The sequence below is a fragment of the Arvicola amphibius genome, chromosome 5 (genome assembly GCF_903992535.2).
Source record: "Arvicola amphibius chromosome 5, mArvAmp1.2, whole genome shotgun sequence".
Lineage (NCBI taxonomy): Eukaryota > Metazoa > Chordata > Mammalia > Rodentia > Cricetidae > Arvicola > Arvicola amphibius.
The window spans coordinates 140151100-140174705 of record NC_052051.1 but is presented as its reverse complement, the minus strand read 5'-3'; the positions used below and the strand labels follow the sequence as shown (position 1 = coordinate 140174705).

The 23606-nt window shown below is 43.5% G+C and overlaps 1 protein-coding gene across 3 annotated transcripts; it reads left to right on the top strand.

Annotated features, from left to right (window-relative positions):
- Positions 1-708: 708 nt before the first annotated feature.
- On the top strand, positions 709-20317 carry Lman1 (lectin, mannose binding 1). 3 transcript variants are annotated; one of them, XM_038329869.1, is made up of 14 exons: positions 709-980; positions 4699-4853; positions 4933-5040; positions 5726-5787; positions 6565-6664; positions 8145-8268; positions 8948-9006; positions 9377-9509; positions 10714-10907; positions 11007-11077; positions 13928-14078; positions 16833-16954; positions 17213-17262; positions 18363-20317. In XM_038329869.1, exons 1-13 carry the CDS (start codon positions 743-745, stop codon positions 17247-17249), a joined length of 1554 nt encoding a protein of 517 aa, XP_038185797.1. In that variant the 5' UTR covers positions 709-742; the 3' UTR covers positions 17250-17262; positions 18363-20317. The 3 variants fall into 3 exon arrangements, with proteins under 3 accessions (XP_038185797.1, XP_038185796.1, XP_038185795.1); XM_038329868.1 differs by having other exon boundaries at positions 17213-17275; XM_038329867.1 differs by having other exon boundaries at positions 17213-20317.
- Positions 20318-23606: the final 3289 nt, after the last annotated feature.

Genomic DNA, 23606 nt, shown 5'->3' with positions numbered 1-23606 from the left:
CATAAAATAAAATAAAATGCAAATTATTCGTCAACTCTATTCATGGCATATAAGCTTGTAACAAAACTACCAAGTTTATATGAATGCACTGTTGTCATGGTTTCAAAAATTTGGAAAGTCTTTGAAATCACTTTTTGAGAAATGAGAGTTGATTTGATACAAAGCCCCCTGATTTAAGCACCTAAAAGATCCTAAGGCTTTTGTGAGATGTTCTCAGTGGGCTGAGACTGTTAGTATTCTTGATCCCGCCTTGTTTCTGGAAAGTTCACAAAAGGAAAGCCAGCCACTAAATAATGAGTGCCTTTATTCTAAATATAGTTTATTATGGGCTGGCTCCACAAGTCTTAGGGCTTCCAAGGTTTTTCTAAGTCACAGAAGGGAGACCGCTACTCTGGAGCTTGGAAAAACTGGTAGCAGGAAAAAGTGGGAATCACCTTCCCAACAGGCACTCTACAGCTTGGGACCCCTAGCACCTCAAGGTCCGATCTCGGCCCCCCACCCCCTCTTCTCCCCCGCCCCACGCGGCTGGAGTAGTGAGCTCCCAGTCTTGCCCCACCCCTTCCGTAGCCCCGCCCACAGATGCTCTGTCCTCAATGGGCCCCGGGATAGAGGAGGCCAGGGGCGGGGCTCACCCTTTGCCCTCGGGTCTCCCAGGTTCCACCAATCAGAGAGCGCCCTGTTGGCCATCCGCCGCTCCAGCGCCCCTCCCTCTCCCGCCGATCACTGCGTCCCCAAATCCAAGATGGCGGGGTCCAGACGGAGGGGTTCCCAGGCTGGAGCGCGGCCGTTCCTTTGCGCCCTGCTGCTGTCTTTCAGCCGATTCGTCGGGAGCGATGGCACGGGAGGCGACGCTGCGGCCCCCGGCGCCGCGGGCACCCAAGCCGAGTTGCCGCACCGCCGTTTCGAATACAAATACAGCTTTAAAGGGCCGCATCTGGTGCAGAGCGATGGGACTGTGCCCTTCTGGGCCCACGCGGGGAGTAAGCTGGGGCCGGGCCGGGCCGGGAGTCGGGGGCTGGGTTCCCTCCTTGCTTTCCGTCCATCTCCCCAATGCCCTGCAGGGCCGAGGGTCAGCTCCAGCTCTGCCCGACCCATGCGCTGGGCAGGACTCCCAAGGCAGCCCCTACTCCAGGTCCCCAGCACGCAGGTTCCCCGCGCGCCCCCAGTCTTCTCACCCAACTTGTCCACCCACTTCCCAGTCTTCCCTTTCTTAATCTCATCAGCACTTTGTTTGATTCGGAGGTGTTTTGTTACTTTCTGTACTCAAACCAACTTCTGGGTGTCACGTTACAGTATACCCTGATGCCACGTCTCAAGGGTGCACTTTGCCTGGCCATACCAATTGAGACCAGTGCCAGCAACCTCCTTCTGCATGCTTGTCTTAGCGAGTTAGCAGTGACCAGGTTTGTACCTTATTTCCCGAATGCTTCAAGATAGCATAGAGTCTTAGAGTGGTGTTTAGGTCTTTGGATGTCGTTCTTAAAGTGTTGTGCTTACACCGTAGAATCGCCTCTCAGTTGACGGTGTGTGTGGTCTTTGATCTTCACACTGTAAACTTCATGTTCGTGTCTTTGTTTAGTTAGTGCAGGAGATAGAGTTTTGTATTGATGGCTTCTGAACTTGGGACTAAGGATAGTCATAGCTTCTCAAAATGAGGTGGTTTCTGCTTCAGACTTTTCTCACTCTGACCCAGATGACAGGACTGTGAGCACCGCTCAGTGAAACGAAAACGGTGCCACACTTTAGTGCTGATGTGTCACAGCTGACCGAAGAGTATCGGCAGCACTTGTCCCATAAGCTCCTCTGTGACTCCGACACATCCAGGGAGTAAACACCGTCTACTTTTGTGTGTAATTAAGGAATCATTTATAGAAGGCCTTTTTATAATGTCACGAGATTGTCCAGTGGCTGAAACAAAACACTTCGTTGCTGGAAAGTAATTGCTAAATAGAAAGCACCCTTCCAGGAAGGGCCATTTTCCTCAAATTAATGTGCAATTATCAGGTGTAAATTTCATTGCACTTAATGACCAAGTCATTATGTAGTTGAAACAGGGCGCAATGCAATTAAGCTGTTACTCAGTTCGTTTATTATAAGCCTTCTGGGCTCGTGGTATCAAGATAGCATCGCCCCGCGTAAACGCAAAGATGATGGCGCAGGATTCCAAGCACAGGTTTTCAGATCTTCTCTTTCTGTTTTTAAGACGTTTGGAAATGGCGGTGAATTTGTGGGCGCCTCTCCGTCACCTGTCTGCTGTCCTCCGTCTCTTCCACCGCAGTCACGCATCAGCAGATGCAGAGCGGTCACCAGCTACCGAAATTAGCTATCACCACCCTTCACAGAGTCACAAGCAACAGTCTTGTGTCTAGTCTGCTGTGAAAGAGGTCGGGCTAAAGGGCTGGGACTGGAGCCTCGTGGGTAGGATGCTTGCCCGGCGTGCACCAAGCCCTGGGTTCACTCCATAGCACCCCGTAAGCCGGGTGTAGTGGTTCACACTTGATCCCAGTGCTAACGACACTGGGGATGGAAGCAAGAAGATCAGAAGTTCAAGGTCATCCGTGGCTGAGTTTAACTTCAGTTTGGGTGAAAGATAGGGTGTACAAGGGGAGGGTGCCGTCTGTTGTATCCCAGTGCAAGTGGGTGGCCAAAGTATTTTACTGTTTTCAGTCATGACTTGATCTGTTTACTGACTGACACTCGGGGGTATGGATGGCATGGAAATCCATTGCTTTTCGTGGTTTCTGTAATTTTTCATCTTACGCTATTAATGCTGTTGGTCATTTTTCTCCCTTCTCATTTCTTCTTGCAATCTATCATTTGAAACCAGAAAAATGAAGAAACTTAGGATTTAGTTTAAATACAGCCCATTACATTCAGCCCTAATTAGGATCACCCTTTTCTCTTTTTTAAATCTTACGTCCTTTTGTACTGTCGGTACATATCCTTAGGTTCACAAGGGCAAGAAATGATGATAATCTGTAACCATTCATAACTCTCAAAGCTCTCCTCTTCATTCTCCTATTTGAGCTGTAGTAGGTAGCCAGGCACCTCCTGTATAGATGGAGCAAGAAACCACAGAGAGACGAAGGTTCTGGGACATTTTCTCAAATCTTTGGTTTCTCTGTGCAGGCCTTTTTCCATAGTGTTCTCCCCACCTGTGAGTGTTTGAGCCAATGAGTCCACTAAAGTATCCTAGCTCTCTTTACCTCCCTATAAAGTGGAGTCCTCACAGTCAGAACGGTTACAGTCTGAAAGAGTATGTTGTAATTGTTCAAAATGTAGGCCTTTTCACGTACCTTGGTAATTAGCCAATAGTAAGAGGATTGAAGGATTTATAGGCATGTTTGGTTTTTTGTGGCTCAGTTTATTGGATTTTGCAGAGCTTGTGTTTGATCTTTTACAGACTGGGTGTGCTCAGCAGTCTGTCTGTCTATGCTGCTTTTCCGGTGTCACCAGATGAGTCCTAACGGTTCCAGTCAGTGATGTTGGTTTTGTTTTCTGGCTTTGAGGTCCCGGGAGTCAAACACAGAGCCCTTGAGTGATAAGACATGCTTTTTCATTGATCCATGTGCCAACTCCTTAATGTATTTTAAAATTGAAGCCTGCGTATTGGTTGTTTTAGATATGATACTGTTGCACACTCAGTATATCGTATAGATGTAACTTTTAGATGATCTGGAAAACCCCAAAAGTTGCTTGCCTTGCTTTGCTGTGATTGTTTGAAACCAAGCCAGCTATATCCCTGTGCTGTACCTACGTGTGCATCCACATGCATTGTATACCAATGACACTCTGGAGATCCGGCAGCCACAAGTGCCTGGACTGGGACTTGAGCCGGCTACTCTTGAGAATCCCTTGTTTTCTCTGAGAGTCCACCAGAGTTAAAGAATTGCTTTATTTAGTTGGCCCTCTTCCTAGGAAAATGTATATATGCAGGATATTTTGCATATGATTTTGCAATGTTTAGAGAAGTTGTCAGGCCTGCCCCTTTCATTTTATAGATGAACATAAATGATGAAACTAAGAGAATACGGGAATGATTTGTTCAAAATCACAGCTGAACTTGATCCCTAGTGGTTGGTTCTCATGGTTTTTTTCTAATGTTATAACTGTGTATATACAGTTTGTAGTATATAACTGGTGAAACACGTGGACTTTTAATATTGGGGAAAATTTTATTAAAAATAGATTAGGAAAATCAAGTAAACAGCTTCCCTTTTTAATAAAAATTCATACAATATATTCTGACCACTGTTTACCCTCCCTAGATCCTTCTCACCTCCTCACCCATCCGTCTCTGTGCCTTTCTCTCTTTAGAAAACTAATGAAAAAACACAAACCAGAATTTAAAAAAAAGAATAAAAAAAAATCACAAGAAACATATACACAGAAACAAAACCCATAAAAACACAAAATTGGAAACCATAATATAAAAACAAAAGTTTGAAGTCTTGGTCTCTGTTTTTTTTACTGTGTAATATGGGGATGTAGGCTTGCAGGTGCATTTCTCTGTTCAAAGACAAAAGAGATACTGCTCCTTTAGCATTTCAAAGTCATAACTGTCAGCCTGAAACCATGTCTAACAAAGATTCTTGTGTATAATAAGAAGGTAAAATTTCTTCTTTGCAGCTCAGCGGTGATGCGTTGAATTCTGCATAATTATAACTGGAAGCTTTCCTTTTCTGATTTTTGCCATAGATGCTATTCCAAGTTCAGATCAGATTCGAATAGCACCATCATTAAAAAGCCAGCGAGGTTCAGTGTGGACAAAAACGAAAGCAGCCTTCGAGAACTGGGAGGTGGAAGTGACATTTCGCGTGACCGGAAGAGGACGAATTGGAGCTGATGGCCTAGTATGCCCGTTTCTGTTGTTGAGCCAGTCTAGCTGCATAAGCCACTGGTTCCTAACTGCCCCCTCTTACGTATTTTCAGGCAATTTGGTATACAGAAAATCAAGGTTTGGACGGCCCTGTGTTTGGATCAGCTGATATGTGGAATGGTGTTGGAGTGTTTTTTGATTCTTTTGACAATGATGGAAAGGTATATTTTTTGTTAAAACTGTTAGCCATTTTCCGTTTAATATATTTTTTGCAGAGTTAGGCTGTGGGAAGGTAGCTTGCCTGACACCTTAAATTTAATAATAAAGAACGTGGTTGATAGTCTGAGCATGGTCGTTAGTCTTGGTCGCAGAGAATCTCACAACTGAAAGCTGTGCAGACACGATTTTTCCCACACTAATTTACAGTCATTGTGGAGACGTAGCTCTGAGAACCTGTCAGTGATTCACACCCTGTGTGTGCTTAGTAACTGAAAACACCAGCATGAATCTTTAGATGGGGGGCAGTGAAGCCAATAGTGTTTAGGAAGCCATGGCGGTACTCAGGTGCTGGGTGTGACTGACCCTCACCCTCAGCTCTCCTGTGTTAATTACTTTTTGGTCAGATCGTTCTGATGACATCTGAAAAGCAAAACATACTTAGATGCTGAAGCATTAACCTGTGGCTTGGATGCTTTAAGGCTGGTCTTCCCTTTGGCTAGTTGTTACTGATTTCCAGAGGTTGCTGTCAGCAATTTAAAGAAATTTTGATGATGCATTGAAAGGTTAGGCCACAGTATTTCAGATTTTTAAGAGTCCTGGAATCTTAGCAGATGAGTTTTCATAGCACATGAAGAATGATGAAATTTACTATGAAACATACTAAAATATTTTCTCTTTATGTTTTAGAAAAATAATCCTGCTATAGTAGTTATAGGCAACAATGGAAAAATTAATTATGACCATCAAAAGTAAGTGGGATTTTGCCTTGTTTCTCATTTCAACTTTTCTTTGGCCACCTCATGAAATCTATTGCTTCAAATCTCAACACTCTCCAAACAAAATAAGATGGTTTGTTTCTTGAACTGTTATATTGTAACTCACTGGAAAGTTCTACTTTTCCTTTCCGGTCTTGAAGTTCTTTCTGTGAACCAAGCTTTCCATGTTCATTGAAAGAGATCTTTCAAAAAATAGATTTAGCTTTCACCCAACTAACGAGTCCCCAGGCATTAAACGGGTCACCATTTTCAACACTAATGTCACTTTACGACTGTCGGTGCCTTACAGCGTTCCAGGTGTTGAGCTCTGTCCTGTCTCGGTGGTGCTATGGTGGTGGTTCTTTGCCATCCCTGGTGGACTGGTCTAAACTAGAGGTGCCTGGCCGGTTCCTTTAGATTCGGCTTCAGCTGGCTCTGGTGGAGGTGACAGACGCCAGGAGTTACTGGGGATGCAGCTCAGTTGTAGAGCCCTTGCCTAGCATGTGTGAGACTCTAGGTCCAGTTCCCAATACCACAGAAATAAACAATGAAATCCCCGAGTGATTTGAATGCCGTCCTCTCTCCTAGTAGCACATCCTCCTCCCTTCAGCACCCAGTGGCCTTGGGACTTCCCCTCCAGTGTCTCCAGAGTTCTGACAGGAAAGGCCCTGGCTGACAGGGGCCATCATAAGCTTCGTTGTAACTGATATTTTTGAATCTTCCTGAGTCTTAAATACTAAAAGCCTTCTTTTCTTCTCCCTCCCCCTGCAGTGATGGTGCCCCTCAAGCTTTAGCAAGTTGTCAGAGGGACTTTCGTAATAAACCCTATCCCGTCCGGGCCAAGATTACCTATTACCAGAAAACGCTGACGGTGAGTGACAGTGACCAGATAAGCAACACTCTAGCATGACTTTTCTTTTGAGTTCTTGACAGAAGTTAATGTACTTAAACATGGATATCCGCACATCTGTATGCGTTGCCCTGAGAACAGAATTAAGTGTGTCATCTGGTATGTTACTTTCTGTAGTGAGCTTTGTCAGTTTCTGTTTGGTCAGAGGAGATTTAAGCACCAGCTTGAAGATATCGTAAGAACATATCCAAGTCTTCAGGATACCAATATGAGTAAGACAAAGACCTTTCTCCTTGAAGAGCTTGCAGGCCCTCGAGGAAACACTAGTGTCACTGTGCTGTGTGTCAAGGGCTAAGGAATTGAGATAGCGTTAAGGAATTGTGACCTTGGAAACTGGACCGTGAGAAATGACCCTGGGAAAAGTCCAAAAGTGATTCAGTTGAGATGCACCTCAGAGCAGGACCGGAAATATGTGTATGTTCCAAGGCACGGAAAGCAGATAGGGTCTCAAAGAAGCAGAACATTTGAGAGAGCAAGTGGTTTGCTGAAGTGTGAAGACAGAGACATCCCGGAAGTGGGGTGGAAGGCCTGACAGTGACCCTCCTGTGAGGAAGCTTTAAGAGAGCTGGTGTTCTCAGCAGGAAGTGGAATTGTGGTGTAGGCAGTTTTAACCAGTGACTTAGCCTGGCGCTTTGTGCTTTAAATGCAGCTTCGCAAAGGGCTAGGCTCTCTGGAGAAACTGAACGTGGGAGGTTTTAAGTAACTCAGACAGAACTACAGTTTGAACTGCTTCGCCCTCTCCACGGGGCTGCGCTCACTACCAGACCTGAGGTGACAGGTGCCTAAAGGAAGACAGAGGAGAGATGAGCAACACTGTCATTTGCTAACCCAGGATAACCAGAGCATTTGAATTCCTGCTGTGATCTCTTCAGAATGACCATGACTCCCTAAGGCTCTGCAAGAGAGGAACTTACTTCACTGTAGAAAGATTGTTAAACTATCAACATTTTCTCTTTTTGAGCCTTTGACAAATGATGGGTTAAAAAAATGAAGTGAATGATCTTACTGTGTAATGGTGGTTAGTAAGTGAGTTTATCGCAAATTATCCTGTGTAGGGCTGGGGAGTGGATAAAGACGGCTCAGTGTAAATCTGAGAGGTGGAGCTCAAATCCCGGAAACTATGTAAAAACTGAGAAGGGGTGTGGCCACCTGGAATCCCACCACTCAAGAGCCAGGGCAAGATGGCTTGCATGTCTAGAGAATCACTGAGCTCTGGGATCAATTTAGGGACCCTGATTCAGTAAATAAAGGGGAAAGTGGTTGAGGAAGATACCCGGTATCAACTTCAGGTCTCCACGTGCGCACCCACATACAAACACAAACACACACAATATCCACATACAAAAAGAATTATAACAATAGAAGGAAGCAAGAGTAAATACTATCACAAAATGCTAAAATTTATTTTGAAATAATCTACAACTGTAGTATGTCTTCCCAGGTCATGATCAATAATGGCTTTACACCAGATAAAAATGATTATGAATTTTGTGCCAAAGTGGAAAATATGATTATCCCCCCACAAGGGCATTTTGGGATATCTGCGGCAACAGGAGGTCTTGCAGGTAAATCTCACCATCTTTTCATATTGAAAGCCTGTGAATGATTCTTACTGTTGATAGTATGTGTAAGGAATATTGACTCGATTCCATTTCACTTCCCCATCTCGTTGGAGCCTTCCCATGGCCCATTCCTCCAGTCTTTGGCTGTGTTGGCTGCATGGATGTATGTAAATCACAACATTCATTTAGGCACATTTTGTAGTGAAGGGGACATATTTCAAGTTGAGGATATAAAAAGTTAATTCCTAAGTGTTTTAGGACCCTTAAAAATTGCTGTATCATATACAAATGACTTTGGAAACCTAAGGAAATATTATTAGGGCAAACCTTAAATGAAAATAATTGCTGTTATTTTCCATGTATGTTGATAAATGAAGTTCCTCCACACCAATACTGCTTTGTACTCAATGACACATTACCATATGAAATCCTTCCCAGACTGTAGCTTGTTCTGTACAACCCAAGCAAAGAGGGAACAGGGCTTTTTCCATTCAGGAGCATCCTTCGCTGTCAGGCACTCCCCATTCACTCCAGTTAGACCCTGCTGCACTGCTGACCTAGGGTTAGGTTTCGAGTAGTTCTGAAGTCAGGCTTCCATAAGTAATATATACCTGCCAAGTAAACTCACAACTATGAACAATTACTTACAGCATTTCTTGAAACTTTTTTTTTTAATTTGTAGATGACCATGATGTTCTTTCTTTCTTGACTTTCCAACTAACTGAGCCTGGAAAAGAGCCAGTAAGTATACTTTTTTCCAAGCAGTTAATTTCCAGTTTTCAGTGGTGTTGCCCAAACTGTAGGTTTTGAGTAGACTGACGTCAGTCTGGGTCCTGTATGAGTTCCTGAACCTCTGTAGCATGCTTGATGCTTGTTCAGTGGCAGCTTCTGGATTTTGTCAGGATTAAGTGAGACCAGTGTGTGTGTAGTAAATGCTCACTATGGCAGTCGTTACTGTGATTTTTGGTATTGTTAAAACCAAGAACAAATTAGCTGTAGTTTAGGTAAGGGACAGCCTTCAAGCCAGTGATGCTGTAGTGAGCTTGAGAAAGACAGATGCCAAATGTCTCACCAGTTCCCTTTCCTATGACCTCTTCTTCCTCTGAAAAAGCCTACGCCAGAAAAAGACATCTCAGAAAAAGAAAAGGAAAAGTACCAAGAGGAATTTGAGCACTTCCAGCAAGAACTGGACAAGAAGAAGGAGGAATTCCAGAAAGACCACCCTGACCTCCAGGGGCAGCCAGGTGAGTTGTGGCTGGGCCGGCTCTGCGGGGACACCTGGGTGTGCACTGTCTGCTTTATCTCTGCTGTCTCAGCACACTCAGAATTGCTGGGAACAGCAGGAAAGCAAGTCCTGAGTCTTTCAGGGCCTGAGAGTGTGGCTTGTAAGGTGCGCATGAAGAGCACCATAGCTTTGTGAGTGAGCATGAGCCCCTGTGTTGGAGCCCGGTGAGGGTGGCATTGACATGTTCACCACTGTGTTCTGTGAACCAAACAAATGAAAAACAAGAGACAGTGCTGGCCTCATGGATGACTGCTAAGTAAAACTATTAAAGGGGGGGGGAGCTCTCTTTCTCCTTTATGTGTTACACAATGGCTTTATTGAAAAGTTTGGACAGTTTTATGCACGTATACAATGTATTAGAATTATATTGCTCCATTTCCTTTGTTACCTTCCTTTCCCTCTGAACCCTTTCTTTCTGGCTAGTCCAGTAGAGACCATAACATTGAAGAAAATGACACCCTCTTTCCCAGTACCTCCCTTACTACTGAGAACCCTGGACTTTAATGATGGGAACTTTAAGTGCTAGTGTAAGCCAAAAAATACTAAGGCCTTATATGTTGTTACATTGTCAAAAATGTAACAGTGTCAAGGCCAAACTGACTGCTTCCTATCTGCTAGTTTTATATCTGGCCTGTTCCCCACTTGAATGATAGAGACTGTGCTGGGTAAAGCCTGTGTCTAGCATCTGCATGCTGTGTGACGCACAGTTCTCAGTGGTATAACTGGCATGTCATTTGTGAGCATACCCTGAAACTGCTTGAAGTAGGGGTACAGTTGGTTGTTCTCCACCTAAGCATCACTGTGTCCGTGCCTGGAATGTTTTTTTTTTTCCACCCCAGAAAGTTCTTTGATTCTGTAAACCCATTCTCCGCATAGCCTGTCATTATTTTGATTTCTGTTACTCCCGATTAGTTCTCCCTTGTAAAATTACACAATATATATAAAACAGAAAATTATTTTAAGTGAAAAGGTTCAAATAGTAATTTGTAATATTCATTTAGTAATTACTAAAATAGTAATTTAGTTATGACTGAACTGTTGGAAGTTTGTATCCCGTATTAGTAATGTTCTGGTTTTGGAATGTGTCAGCACTTGGCCTCTTAGTGTTTCAAAGCTACAGGTGTGGAGGATTGTAATGATTGTAATTTGCCACTGCTTTACAGCGGATGACATATTCGAGAGCATAGGAGATCGCGAGCTCAGACAGGTCTTTGAGGGACAGAATCGTATCCACCTGGAAATCAAACAACTTAACAGGCAGCTGGATATGATCCTTGATGAACAGAGGAGATACGTCTCTTCCCTGACAGAGGAGATCTCCAGGAGAGGAACAGGGACCCCAGGGCAGCCGGGGCAGGTAAACTTTCCAACGCAGCACCCCGCCAGAGACAGTCAGAACAGTGCTGTGCTCACATGACCTGTAGGTGCTAAGCTGTTTTGTCTTGCTTCCCTCCAGGTCTCTCAGCAGGAACTGGATACCGTTGTGAAGACCCAGCATGAGATTTTGAGACAAGTGAATGAGATGAAGTAAGTACACAACAGTCACGTGTGACATCTTGTCCCTTGTCCTAAACAAGCTGTGTGCCTGCTGTCCTGTGTCAGTGTCCTTCAGGGGGGTAGGCTGCAAATGTCTAAATTTTAAAAACTATTATAAGCTGAAGAGTGGGGGGGGGGGGGAATGCCAGTATTAGTGTCTTTAAAAACAAAGAGGTTTGCTGTGGTGAGTGGAGACCAGGTGCGTGCCTGTCTTTGGAAATTAGGGGACTGGAGTGAGCTGTCGCAGCTCTGAGAAATGCTGGGGGTGGAAGGACATTTACTGTGGCAGGCCTGGAAAGCAGGCATGCTTGCCCAGGAACAACTTCTGATGCCATCTTCTGCCCGTGACAGGCTGGGCAGAGCTGGAATAGACAGTGTGAACAGTTGAATGACATATCTCTAATGACAATGGCTGACTCACACAGATAGCCAACCTTCTCAGTGTCTGTGATGGAGAACACAGCCCATATTGTGTTTTCGTAAGCTAATGTGTCAGTGTGTTCCCACCCAGTACAACCCCTGACAGGAGGTGTCAAAGTGAGTCTTTTAAGGGCCGAACAACCATACAGGACCAGGTTAAACAGAAGATTAGAAACTACAAGGACTCGACTGATGGCTGGAAATTTGTAGTTTGCTCCTTAGCATTGCATTTAAGAAACATTTTTGTTGTTGGTTCACAATTCCAAAGTGAATACTTACCTTGTTCAAATAGTTTAGCTAAATGAATAGATTTATTTTAGAAGTCTACTGGGTTATATAATGTAGTACTTTTTATTTTGATACTATTTTTCAAAAGATTTATTTATTGATGTAATTGGGTGGTTTTACCTATATGTATGTCCATACCATATGCATACAGTAACTTCAGAGACCAGAAAATGGTGTTAGATTTCATGGAACTGAGGTTAGAGATGGTTGTGAGCCATTATGGGAGCTAGGGATGAAACTCCAGCCCTCTGGAAGAGCAGCTGGTGCTCTTAACCAGAGCCATCTCTCAAGCCCCTTGTTTTCTTGAATTTGAACGTTAAATGCTGTAAATTGATACATTAAGCTTCCACGTATCTTTCACCCATCTTTTAATGTTAATATTTTGTATAACCAACATGTAATTGTAAGAACCAGGAAATTAACATTCATACTATATGATCAACTAAACAAATGACCTAGTGGGCCCTCCATCATTAGTGAGCTGCATGCGTGCGCGCGCGCGCGCGCGCGCACACACACACACACACACACACACACACTGTATGTATTACCCCTTTCAGACCTGCTACCTCCTGCTCCCACCTCATCTGCTTATCACTAGGGCGTTAAACCCACAGATAGGAAGTGAGCGCCATGTCTAGAAAGAGCCTTATTCAGACAGGCTTATGGTTGAAGGTATTTTCAGGGAATGGAAAGAACAGAGTAGGAGATAAAGTCAGAAAGGTGCAGAGACTCTTAGTGATTTATCTATGGGGGAAATCACCAGACTTGAATGGATTTCCTACTGTCTGTGGTGGACACACGGTTGGCTTACCATTCACAAAGCTTTGAAAGTACCACTAGCTAAAGTACCTTCATCAGTTTTGGGTACATTCATCCCTTTATGTAAACAAGTCTGTTACGTTTCTTACATTAGTAGAGTGCTTATCATTTTTTACTGTCGGCTGTCACTCACATCCACAGGGCTCAGTGGCAGTCAGTGTGTAAGAATGGTGCATAGGATCAGTGACTGTCACACATTCCTTCATAATTGAGTCTACAGTGCTGCTTGTTGACTGGCTTCCTGGTGACGTCTGGGCTCGTACCTGAGGGCCATCTGATAGGAGCACAGAGATGTAGAGGCACAGTTCGTGTCAGGAGTCTCTAAGACCAACAGAATCTCTGGTTTGCCAGAGGCACTCAGAGAATGCAGGAAGCTACTGTGAATCTGGCCATGGTTTGTTACAAGAGCAATAGGGTCATCAAGGAAAGGTGGGTACGGAGGAGAGTGCAGGAACACCGGAAGCTCCCTCTGCCCCTCCCAGCAGTCGCCCACTGCACACAGGGCTTCAGGGCTTGAATTACAAGTTTTTACTTTACCATGATCTGAAAGTGATAAGCATGCATTAAAAACTGTACTACCGATTTTGAGCTTTCTTCCCTGGGCTGTGATATGGTTATTGGAATGACATGGCTAATGGCTATGGCAGGCCGTGGTGTCTAACCTCAAGTTTCAGTCAGCCACTCTGTTGTGAGGGTCAGCAAGCAAACCTCTGCTGAGCTATGTGCTGAGCCAAAGTGTCCTTCATGTGCTAGAATTTTCCCTAGAGAACATTCACGTAGGTAGGGGTCCGTGAGCTGACCTTCAGTACATTTCCAGTCCCTCTGGAGGTCAGTCCTTTGAGGTTCCGGGTGAACAGACAGGCATGCTCACTGCAGTGTTTGTGCAGACTGTCCAGACCTCCCTTGTGTCTCAGAGTCAGCCAGGGACTCAGGTTATCTCCTGGGAGCTGGCGTTACCTCAGGTCCAGCTGCACTCTTCTAAGTACACATTCTTTCCTGAGGCTCTGTTTCCCCCTTTTCATTTCCTCTCCCTCCCGTCCCCTCATGTCCTCTCCTTTTAGGCAGGGTCTCTCTGTGTAGCCCAAGCTGGGCTTGAGCTCCCAGTCCTCTGCCTCAGTCTCTCAAGTATGGAGATTATGGGTATGTGCTACTATGTCTGGCTTCCGGTTCTATATTTGTTTCTTTGGGTTTTTGTTTTATTTTTTTTTAACCATCTGGTGTGTTGAGCTTAAAAGGGAGTAACCATTTGAAATGTGTAACTGGAAACAAAAACCAAAACCCTTGTGATTTCAAAGGGCTTTTGTGTCCCAGGAACTCTATGAGTGAGACGGTGCGGCTGGTCAGTGGCATACAGCACCCTGGGTCGGCGGGCGTCTATGAGAGCACTCAGCACTTCATGGACATCAAAGAGCACCTTCATGTCGTGAAGAGAGACATCGACAGCCTGGCACAGCGCAGCATGGTAAGGTGGTCCCCTGTGCCATGGTTTTGAGCTATGCTCATGTTCTGTCCTAACTGTCCCATAGGTTCTGAAAGCCTCTGGATTTGGATTTCCTAGGTAGAAAGCAGATTCAGTGTCTGCACTTGTCATTGCTTACTAGGCAGGAGCAACAATGAGGGTTTGGGGTATGGGATTTATATTACCAGGCAATGAAAATATTTGTACTCCCATTTTAATATCCTCTGTAATCCATGTTTTTGAACTTGCTTGAGAATTTATACATGTATATGAGGTGGACTTTTTCTTTTTTTAATTGATTTTTTTTTTTTTTTAGTATAATATAGTCTGATAATAGTTTCCCCTCTCCGAACTCCTCCAAGATGCTTCATTTGGTAACAAGAAATGTCCAGTTGGGGCTCTGTCTTCCCAGTTATTTGTCAAGCACATTTAGATCACCTTTGTATTTTTATATATCTTAGGAGGCTGCTACTGTACTGGGTTTCTATATAAACCCTTCAGGTGGCCCTTAGTATCTTAGACACTTCAGGACTTTCATCCTGAGAGTGTTACATTTTGTCAGAGGCTTTGTTTGCATCTTATGAAATATCATGTTGTTTTTGTTAATGTCATTCCATTCCCATTTGTGTTTCCACAGATTTCATTAGTGGACTTTTTTCATATTCTTTATAAGGACTCCAAATAAATTCACAGTAGCCATTTTGAAGTCCTTGTCTTGTGTTTCAGCTATATTGCATTTCTTAGGGCCTGCTCTAGTAGGTTTGCCAGGCTCTAGTGGAGACATACTTTCCTGTGTGGTAATGTGTTTTTATGCTGCTGTCTAGGCATCTGAGTTTGGGGTGATTGGAATTCTAGGTGTTGTCTTTGCTGGGTGAGTTTTCTGGTCCTTGGTTTCTGTTGCGCTCTTTGGATCTTAGAAGTATGTGGTCGCAATGAGTTGTCTGGTAAGGAGTGCTTCTGGGGTCCCTGGCTGCTGTAGCCACTGGGTATCCTCAGTAAACTTGTTTCTAGGTGTTGGGAGTGACCTGCAGGAATGGGGATAGACAGCTGGGACTGAGAAGGTGACAGGAGGGAGGAAAGATGGGTTTACTAAGAGTATCTCTGGGGTCTGCAGCAAATGGAGGAAGGGAGGGAAGGCTAGCCCCTGACGGTAGCCTGCTGCATTGCTGGGAATGAGACTGGGAGATTTGAATTGGAGGGCTAGGAGAGTGAAGATCACTTTCCTGATTCTCTGTGGGAGTGGTCACTGGGGTTCCAGGGAGAGGGAAGCTAAGTTGTTAGCCAATGAGACAAAGGATGGGATGAGGAAGGGAGGCTGTAAGACATAAGGTGTTTTGATCAGACCCATTCCCTACTCCCTCCCCTCCTACCACTGCTACTCCCCCACCATGTGCTCATTAAACCCCAGACAACTTAGTGCTGCCTGTGTATCCATGAGGGCCACTCCCCCCCCCCCCCAGAGCACTGGCAGTGCATCAGGGGTCACATCCCTGAAGAGAGCTGACTCCCTCCCCCTGACAGCCGTCAGTAGCCAGTAGGAGTTAAGCTGGTGTAGGGCTTCATTAGCCCCTCCCACCCTAGTACTGGGATTTTAGCTGACTTGGTTTTGTATATTCTTGTGAGTCTGTGTTTTTAAAAGCATATTTCTTTGGCATATGTTCTCCCAAGGTTCTGACCTAAAATTTTATTGCTACTTTATTATTATGTCACATCAGTTAAGTTTTCTGAGATTAGATAGAGTTAAATTAAATAAGATTATCTTGAGTGCTTTCCTTGCTGGTGGCCTTGTACAACACGTATATGGTTGGTCCTAATCAAGCTCAGAAGAAGCAGAAGATCCGATCCCTTGAGATACGTTACATTTATGTCAGCGATAATAACACTAACATGACTTTCTCAAAATCATTAGTAGAGGGAAAACACTCTAGTCTTCAATTTCCAATCTCATTTCCATTATATCTGGACTCTGCCTTTCTTAACCATTTCTATGTTCACTCCTTGAACCATTTTTGCAAATCTTACTTACTACTTTTCATGTTGGCCCAGCTTTCATCCAAATTGTTACATTTTAGTTTTGTTTAAAGATTTTTTTTTTCTCTTTGTTGCAGTGGCCAACTTGGTGCTGTGGGTGGGTATGTCCTAAAAACTGTGCCTTGTAGATACAGCCGGATTGGGAACAGCCAATCCTAGAAGCCACTATATGGGTGACATCCTTGTCCCTGATGTTTAATTAGCCTCTTAAGATACTTTGTCTTTTGGAGACAGAAGATGGACAGTTTTCAGAAGTCAGTCAGGTTTGATGTGAGATTGCAAAGGCAGGAAACAAAATTCTGTTGGAGTAGTTTGTTGGTGGGGTGCATGTAATTTATCGTACTGGAACATTACTGAGCATGAGGTCTGCACTGTTGATTATGCCAGTACAGACTTGTGAACTGGAAGCATCCAGAGCAGTAGGAGTTTGTGGGAGCCCTGTTCTCTAGAGCCTTGAAGGGCACTGAAATCGTGGTTTGTAGTGAAGTTGGGGCGGGGGTAGGTGGCACCAAGTTGGCACAGAGGTATCCTTCTTATGTCTGTTGCTCTTTGAAAGAAAAAGAATTTTTAAAAGATAGTAAAAGTTAAATAGGTAGAAAATATTTAGGGGAATGAGTAAATGAAATACTTGTTTATTTAACAGACTGTGCGTTCTGTAATATTACACATTATATCTTTCCAGGCCATCAATTTGGCTAACTATAATACAGACTGTTTGCTTTGCAGCCATCTAATGACAAACCAAAATGCCCAGAACTGCCACCATTTCCGTCATGCCTATCCACAGTGCACTTTGTGATATTTGTAGTGGTGCAAACAGTGTTGTTCATTGGCTACATCATGTACAGGTGAGTCTTGATGACATTTGACCCATGCTTGGGGATAAAATACTTGTGGAATTAACTAGGACCTTAATGCAGCTTTCACTAGCAGACAATTCAGGGCAAAGCAAACTTGTTCACTAGTCTCTTGGGTGTGCATGTTTAGAGGTGTTTATCTCAGTATTTTCTACTTCAGGGGGCATTGATAGTTTAATTTAAACAATCCTATTTCTTTCCCAAGTTAAGTATATAGAGCATATGTTGATTTTCCTTTTCTTTTTGTAGGACTCAGCAAGAAGCAGCTGCCAAAAAATTCTTTTGACCTTCATTTTCCTGTATGTACATCATGTATGTATGAATGTGCAAATGTTGTCTTTTCGAGGGGATTTAGTATTTAAATTGCTCCATAGTCTAAGTTATTAAATTTTGTATAACATTCATTTTTCAGTAAAAATAAATCTTCAGGACAACCACATTTTGTTCATAGTGCTACATGTCCTTACATGTCAGCAGGCTTCTGGAGGCAGAGTGTAACCACTGAAGAGAATAGTCAAGACATAAAACAGGGGCAGCCACTGGCTGTGGGCATTTCCTCTCCAGCTCCGCTACCGGAGGGTTCTATATTTATATAAACACTTGCCTTTTTTCCCAGAATATGAGGTCTAAACAAGAGCACCCTGTTCATGTGAGTCTTGTAACCAAAGTCGTTTTTAGAAGTGAGAATTCCCAACACAGGAGTGAGTTCTAGAGCCCTTTGGTCCCAACACATCTCCCTCTGGGATCAGTGATTTGTCTGAGAGCTTGAGGCCAGATGCCGGGGGTTGAAGCATTTAGTGAAACGACTTCCCCCTCGATCGTGGATGTGTATTTCACTTTTAAAGAAAATTTTTGTGGGAAGTGAATAACTACTTTTTGCCTACATAACTTAGGTGAGAACAGTCTTATGATGATGATTTTTAATGGATATTTTGCCTGTTGGTATAATCATTTGTGATGGCCATTGTCTTGAATATCTTTGTTCCAATAATGTCAATTTGGTATTACAGAAGTAATTTTTATATTTTTAATTTGTGGAATTTATTTCTCCCAATCTGTCAGACATGTAGTTAGCTCTGATTACATGTTCTACAACTATTTTAAATTCACAGGAGTTACAATACATTCTGGTTTATATTACTCTGGTTTGTGACTTTCAAATGTAAATTGAGGGGGCTATAGCCAAGCAGCTCTGAGCTATTTGAAAACAAATTTGTAAAGTAAATACTTCCCTGTTTCTCCTTTAGATGCTAGATATAAGGATGCCTTGAAGGTCCATTGGTGAATTAACCAGGAAACATTAGGCTGGCAAGAGCTGATAGCAGCGCACAGCTAGTTGTAGGTACTGAGGAACCGCCTGTGACGTGTTCAAGTGCAGATTTCACTTTTGTTTTCACAGCTGGGCTAGGACTTCCGCTGGCTTCAAGACAATTTACCTCTTATTAAAGTAATGGTCTCGTTTGCTATGGGATCCAGAACAACACTGTTTAAGATATGCAACTAAATTGTTCTAAGCCTTCGTAAGTTTTCCCTCAAATGTTATTTGCAGATTGGGCTAACAGCCTAAACTCTATGTGGAGACTGTATGACGAGCACTCGGTGCTGTGGCACCGTGTGTGCAGTCTCGCCTTGCCTTTTCTGCTGGCGTTCCTCCCAGATCTCAGACCGTGCCCTCGCAGTGGCTGCAGAAACTGCAGCACGTGCGCCTCTCACTTCCCCTCTGCAGCTGACGTTCTCAAAGTCACGCTCCACAGTGTCATCTTCCAGAATTTACTTACATTTTTAAAAAAACTTTCAGGAAAAAAAAAAGCCAAATTGTAGGCATTGGGGTATCTTCTTGAGATAAAAGGCTGCCAAAGCCAACATTACAAAGTCCACAGTCGTGTGTGCCTGAACGTTAAAGGAACCCCAGGTCAGGGCAGCGTACACTTTTCAGGCTCAAATCCAGGGGAAAAGCGCTGATCATTCCTGACGTGATTGCAGCTAGCCCTTATAGCAGGAGCAGGAATCGTTTTGCTTGTTAATTGCTTAAAAATCACTCAGCAAGATTGTTCACACAGTATGTCTGTCTTTGTTTTCCTCAAGATCATTAAATCTGAATCTTCTGAGCAAAACCCTGCTCTGGGGGAAATTATCACTGCCAGAGTTCCTTCGTTCTGTAGTGTTCTGTGTAACTGGAATAGTTCACTTCTCACACCAGCAAGTATTTTACAGGTGCCTTGGATTAAAACAAAATTTATTTTAAAACGTTAATGTAATTTTATGATACCACTTTTAAAAGAAATTTCAATTATGTAATTGCTGATAGATTTTGTGTAATGCGCTGTTTCTGTTACAATTATTTGAATGCTTTCATTAGCGTAAAACTTCCCATGAAGTCATAGACAATAACAGTGTTTTGTCACGTATTGAAGGCACATCAGTCTTCAGGACGTGGCCTGTGGACCAGCCACTCAGTTCCTGGAGTGCTTATGAGGAGTACAGATTCCAAGGCTCCACTCCAATCGAGCCACGTCACTAATCACGTGGGGCTTCAGAGTGTCCGTTCCACAGACACCACAGACATAGCACACTGACAGCTGAGAACCACTAAAGTGAGGAGTAGGGAAAGGCGTGTGTGTGGTGGGTCTTCGTTGGCTCGAAGCTGAGCTACCCACGTTTTCGCTGTCATTGAGATCAGCAACTCTGCTGGTTCTTCTGTGCTTGTTACTGTTTGTTTTGTTAAAGTTCTTTGTTCATCAGAAACTACAAACTAACCAGGTCAGGTTGTTAGCTGACCTCTTGGCGCTTCAGTGATGACTTTGAACCTTGTAGAATCATCTTTGGCTCATGGCGAAGCATAAGCGTGCTCATCAGGAAGCCTGCCGCTGGAGCTGTGGCCTTCTGATTGTCTCCAGGTTTTATCTCAGAGAGCTGCACATGTTGATAACTTGAGGACAATGGAAAAGACTTGAATCAGGGCTCGCTCACCTGCTGCTCTGCTGAGAATAGGTCTCTAAAGAACTGATTGGGCGCCGGGGTCTGAGGCCCTCGCAGTGCCCATGTGCTGGCTGGAGAAAGGTGATGAGCAAATTAGTCATTGGGAATTTTGTATGCGAAAGATTTAGGGTGAGATCAGCTCTTGCAACTTTTTAAAATCTCTATGTTGCCTGTTTTAAGATATTTCCTTTATGATGTTAAAGTTTAAAAGGGTCTTCTATCCACTGTCAGTTTCAATTTATATAACATTTTGTCAAGGTTTTTTTTTTTGTTGTTTGTTTGTTTTTGTTTTGCTTTTCTGATTGTTACTTGATGCTAGCTGGAATTCAGGAAATGTCAATGACCTTATTCAAATAAAAGAAATATTTTAGTAAATTGACTTTTTCCTTCATTGATTTGATGTTGGGGCCTAAGTAGCTCTTTTCCAAATAGGCCCTGTTTTACAGCTGTATTTTATTTATCTGTGCTCTGCACCCTGCTGTTCTGTTTCCAGTTGCCCGCAAGCAGCTTTAAGAGAAGATAGGTTGTTCATTCGGCTTGTAATAGCTAGCTAGGACACATCATTTTGAGGAAGTCATGGCAGGCACTTGAAGCAGCTAGCCACATCCAGTCAGGAGCAAGGGGAAAATGACGTATGACTGCTTACTCATGCTCACCCCTGCCCTACGCTGAAGTCAGGAGATGATACCACCCAAAATGAACAGCCCTTCCGCCCCCATGAACACAGTGAAAACAGTCTCTGCAGGAAAGCCCAAAGGTCAGACATCAGCAATTTCTCTTACTGAGATGCTCTACCCAGGTTATTATTCTAGATTGTGTCGAGCTGACAATTAAACTGACCATCACAGCTGTCCCAGGTGGCCTGCCATCTGTGGCTTCAGCTCATGGAGAGATACAGTGGATAGCGATGGATAAATGTTTACCTTTGCCAGTGATGAGAAATACGTATTAGTCGAAACAAGGTATTTGGTGTTTTTACCATTTAATAATTAAATGCCGAAGGCTAGGAATGTAGAGCACTGATAGAACGCTCAGTTAGCACTTGTGGGGCACTTGGTTCGATCCCCAGGACTACACAACGCATATAAACATGATCTAAAGCTGCTGTAAGTGTAGGTAGTTTGGCTGGAATATTCAGTTACTTCTAATTCAGAGCAATGCCAAAAAATTAGCCACCAATGGTGGGAGTTTATTATAATTCTAGCACTGGGAAGGTAGAGAAGATTGAGGTGAAAGACCAAATGGATTTATGCTATTTGGATGTGGTACCTTTCTAAAATTGAATTCCTAATGAGATTATAGTTAAATCCTTAGGTCAGATGCCATAAATTTTTTAAGCTGAGTAAGTCACAACTAATCAATATTTCTACAGGTGAGCCATTAAATCAAGATTAGACATGATTTTAAAACAACAAAATAAAAAGGCAACATGCCAGCCCAGGAAGCAGGTAGACTAACTGCAGATTTTCACCTCCCCCCTTCAGAGCCAATCCTCCAGTCTCACCCCTAACAGACTCCTGAGGGCATGAGAGGAACAGAATTGACCCCACCCTCCTTCCTGTGGCATGCAATGGCATGGGGGAAGGAAAAAATGCCCTCACTCTGCCCCGTGCTATCTGTGGCAGGCAAGAGTGCTATTTCTGGTGTCACAAAAGTGAGAGCACTAGCCTTGCCCTTCATCAGCTGTAGCACACAGGACAGCAGGCCCTGCACCCCACCTAGACAGCACACTAGAGCTGACCCTTTTGTCAGGGTGTGCAGGTGAGCCAGCTCTGTGGGCGTGAGAGTAGGAGAGCTGACACCTTCCCCCATCTCCCCCATTTCCGTTGGGAGAGGGCCCTGCACCTCACCTGGGCACAACAGTAGAGCTGGCCCTGCTGATGTGAGTGTGGGTGACCTGGATCTGAGAACCTGAGAGCAGGAGAACTGGCCCTGCTCCTTGCACTGGGTCAGGCAGCTGAGGCAGCACTGGAGAGCTCATCCAGGTAGTGACAATGGGGGAGAATTGTCAAGCTGACCAACCCAGTTACCACCCAGGCCCACCCCAGCATCCACCAACCTATGAACTGTTGGAGCAAGTGAAGCAGACAGACCTACAGATCCAAAACAGCAAACTCTCCATGACACAGGACAATAGGATACCCGAGAGAAGCCCCAGTCAGAGCCCATTATCTGTAGTGTAACAGAAGTCAGAGGCCTCCAATGACTCTAGTAATGAACACTTGCAAGGATAGATGAATGGACTCAAGGGTAAACTGACTCAATGGGCAGGCCACACTAGAGCTTCCATGACAAGATTCTTATTCTTGTGCTTCTCTTTCTTTTTCTTTCTTGCTTTTTTTTTAATGTTTGCTTTGGTTTTTGTTTTTTCTTTTAAATTTGGTTTTGTTTGGGGGTGAGGTTGCACAAGGGCAGAAGACAGATGTGAGGGGATGGGAAGATGAGAAGGGACAGAATGCATGGTGTGAAATCCACAAAGAAACAGTAAAGTTAAAGGATGGGGGCAACAGGAACCAAGAAACAAAGCACGCATTCAACAAAGACAAGCCCAGATATCAGCACCTAAAATCACACTCATCCCAAACCCGGGTGCCTGGATACAGGTGTAAATAGTAACAGGTGCCATAACAGACAGGATAGTAAGTCTCCACTAGAACACAGCAACTCTATTACAGTAGGCCTGATAATTGCAGCATAGTTAAAGCACAGATAAATACCTTAAAAATGACTATTATGAATGTAATAGAGATCCTTAAAGAGGAAATTAATAAATCCTCCCTTTTTTAAAAATCTATGAAAATACCGTGGGAACAAATGAAGGACCACTCAAGACCTGAAAGTAGAAATAAAAAAATCAACAAAGAAAACTGAAACAGAGGGGAAACTGGAAATGAAAGGTTTAGGAACAGAAACTTCAGAGGCAAGCCTCACCAACAGAACACAAGACATAGAAGAAAATCATATATATATATATATATATATATATATATATATATATTCAATGAAACAAAGAATTGGTTCTTTGAGAAAAAGCAATAAGATTAAAACCCTTAACCAAATAAACTGGAAGGCAAAGAGAGGGAGATGATCCAAATTTTAAAAAATTAGAGATGAGAAAGGAGACACACAACACACACCAAGGAAATCCAGAGAATCATAAGGACATACCTTAAAAACCTCTACTTCACCCACATTGGAAAATCTAAAAGAAATGAGTTTTTTTTTTTTTTCTGGTTTTTTGAGACAGGGTTTCCCTATAGTTTCTAGAGCCTGTCCTGGAACTAGCTCTTGTAGACCAGGCTGGCCTCGAACTCAGAGATCTGCCTGCCTCTGCCTCCCGAGTGCTGGGATTAAAGGCGTGCACCACCACCGCCCGGCCAGAAATGAGTATTTTTGACATATAACACTTACCAAAGTTAAATCAAAATGAAATAAGCAATATAAACAGATCTATACTACCAAAATAGAAGCAGTCATTAAAAGTCTCCCAACCAGAAAAACCCCAGGACCAGATAGTTTTAGCTCAGAATTCTAACAGACTTTCAAAGAAAAGTTAATGCCAGTATTCCTGAAATTATTACACAAGATAGAAACGGTAAAAACCTTGCCCAGTTCATTTTATAGGGCCACAGTTAGACTGATACTCAGACCACATAAAGACCCC

Coding starts and splice junctions, on each gene's coding strand:
- Lman1 (XM_038329869.1), top strand. CDS start 743: ATGGCGGGGTCCAGACGGAGGGGTTCCCAGGCTGGAGCGCGGCCGTTC. Junction 5,041..5,725: donor CTTTTGACAATGATGGAAAG/GTATATTTTTTG, acceptor TTTATGTTTTAG/AAAAATAATCCTGCTATAGT. Junction 9,510..10,713: donor TGACCTCCAGGGGCAGCCAG/GTGAGTTGTGGC, acceptor ACTGCTTTACAG/CGGATGACATATTCGAGAGC.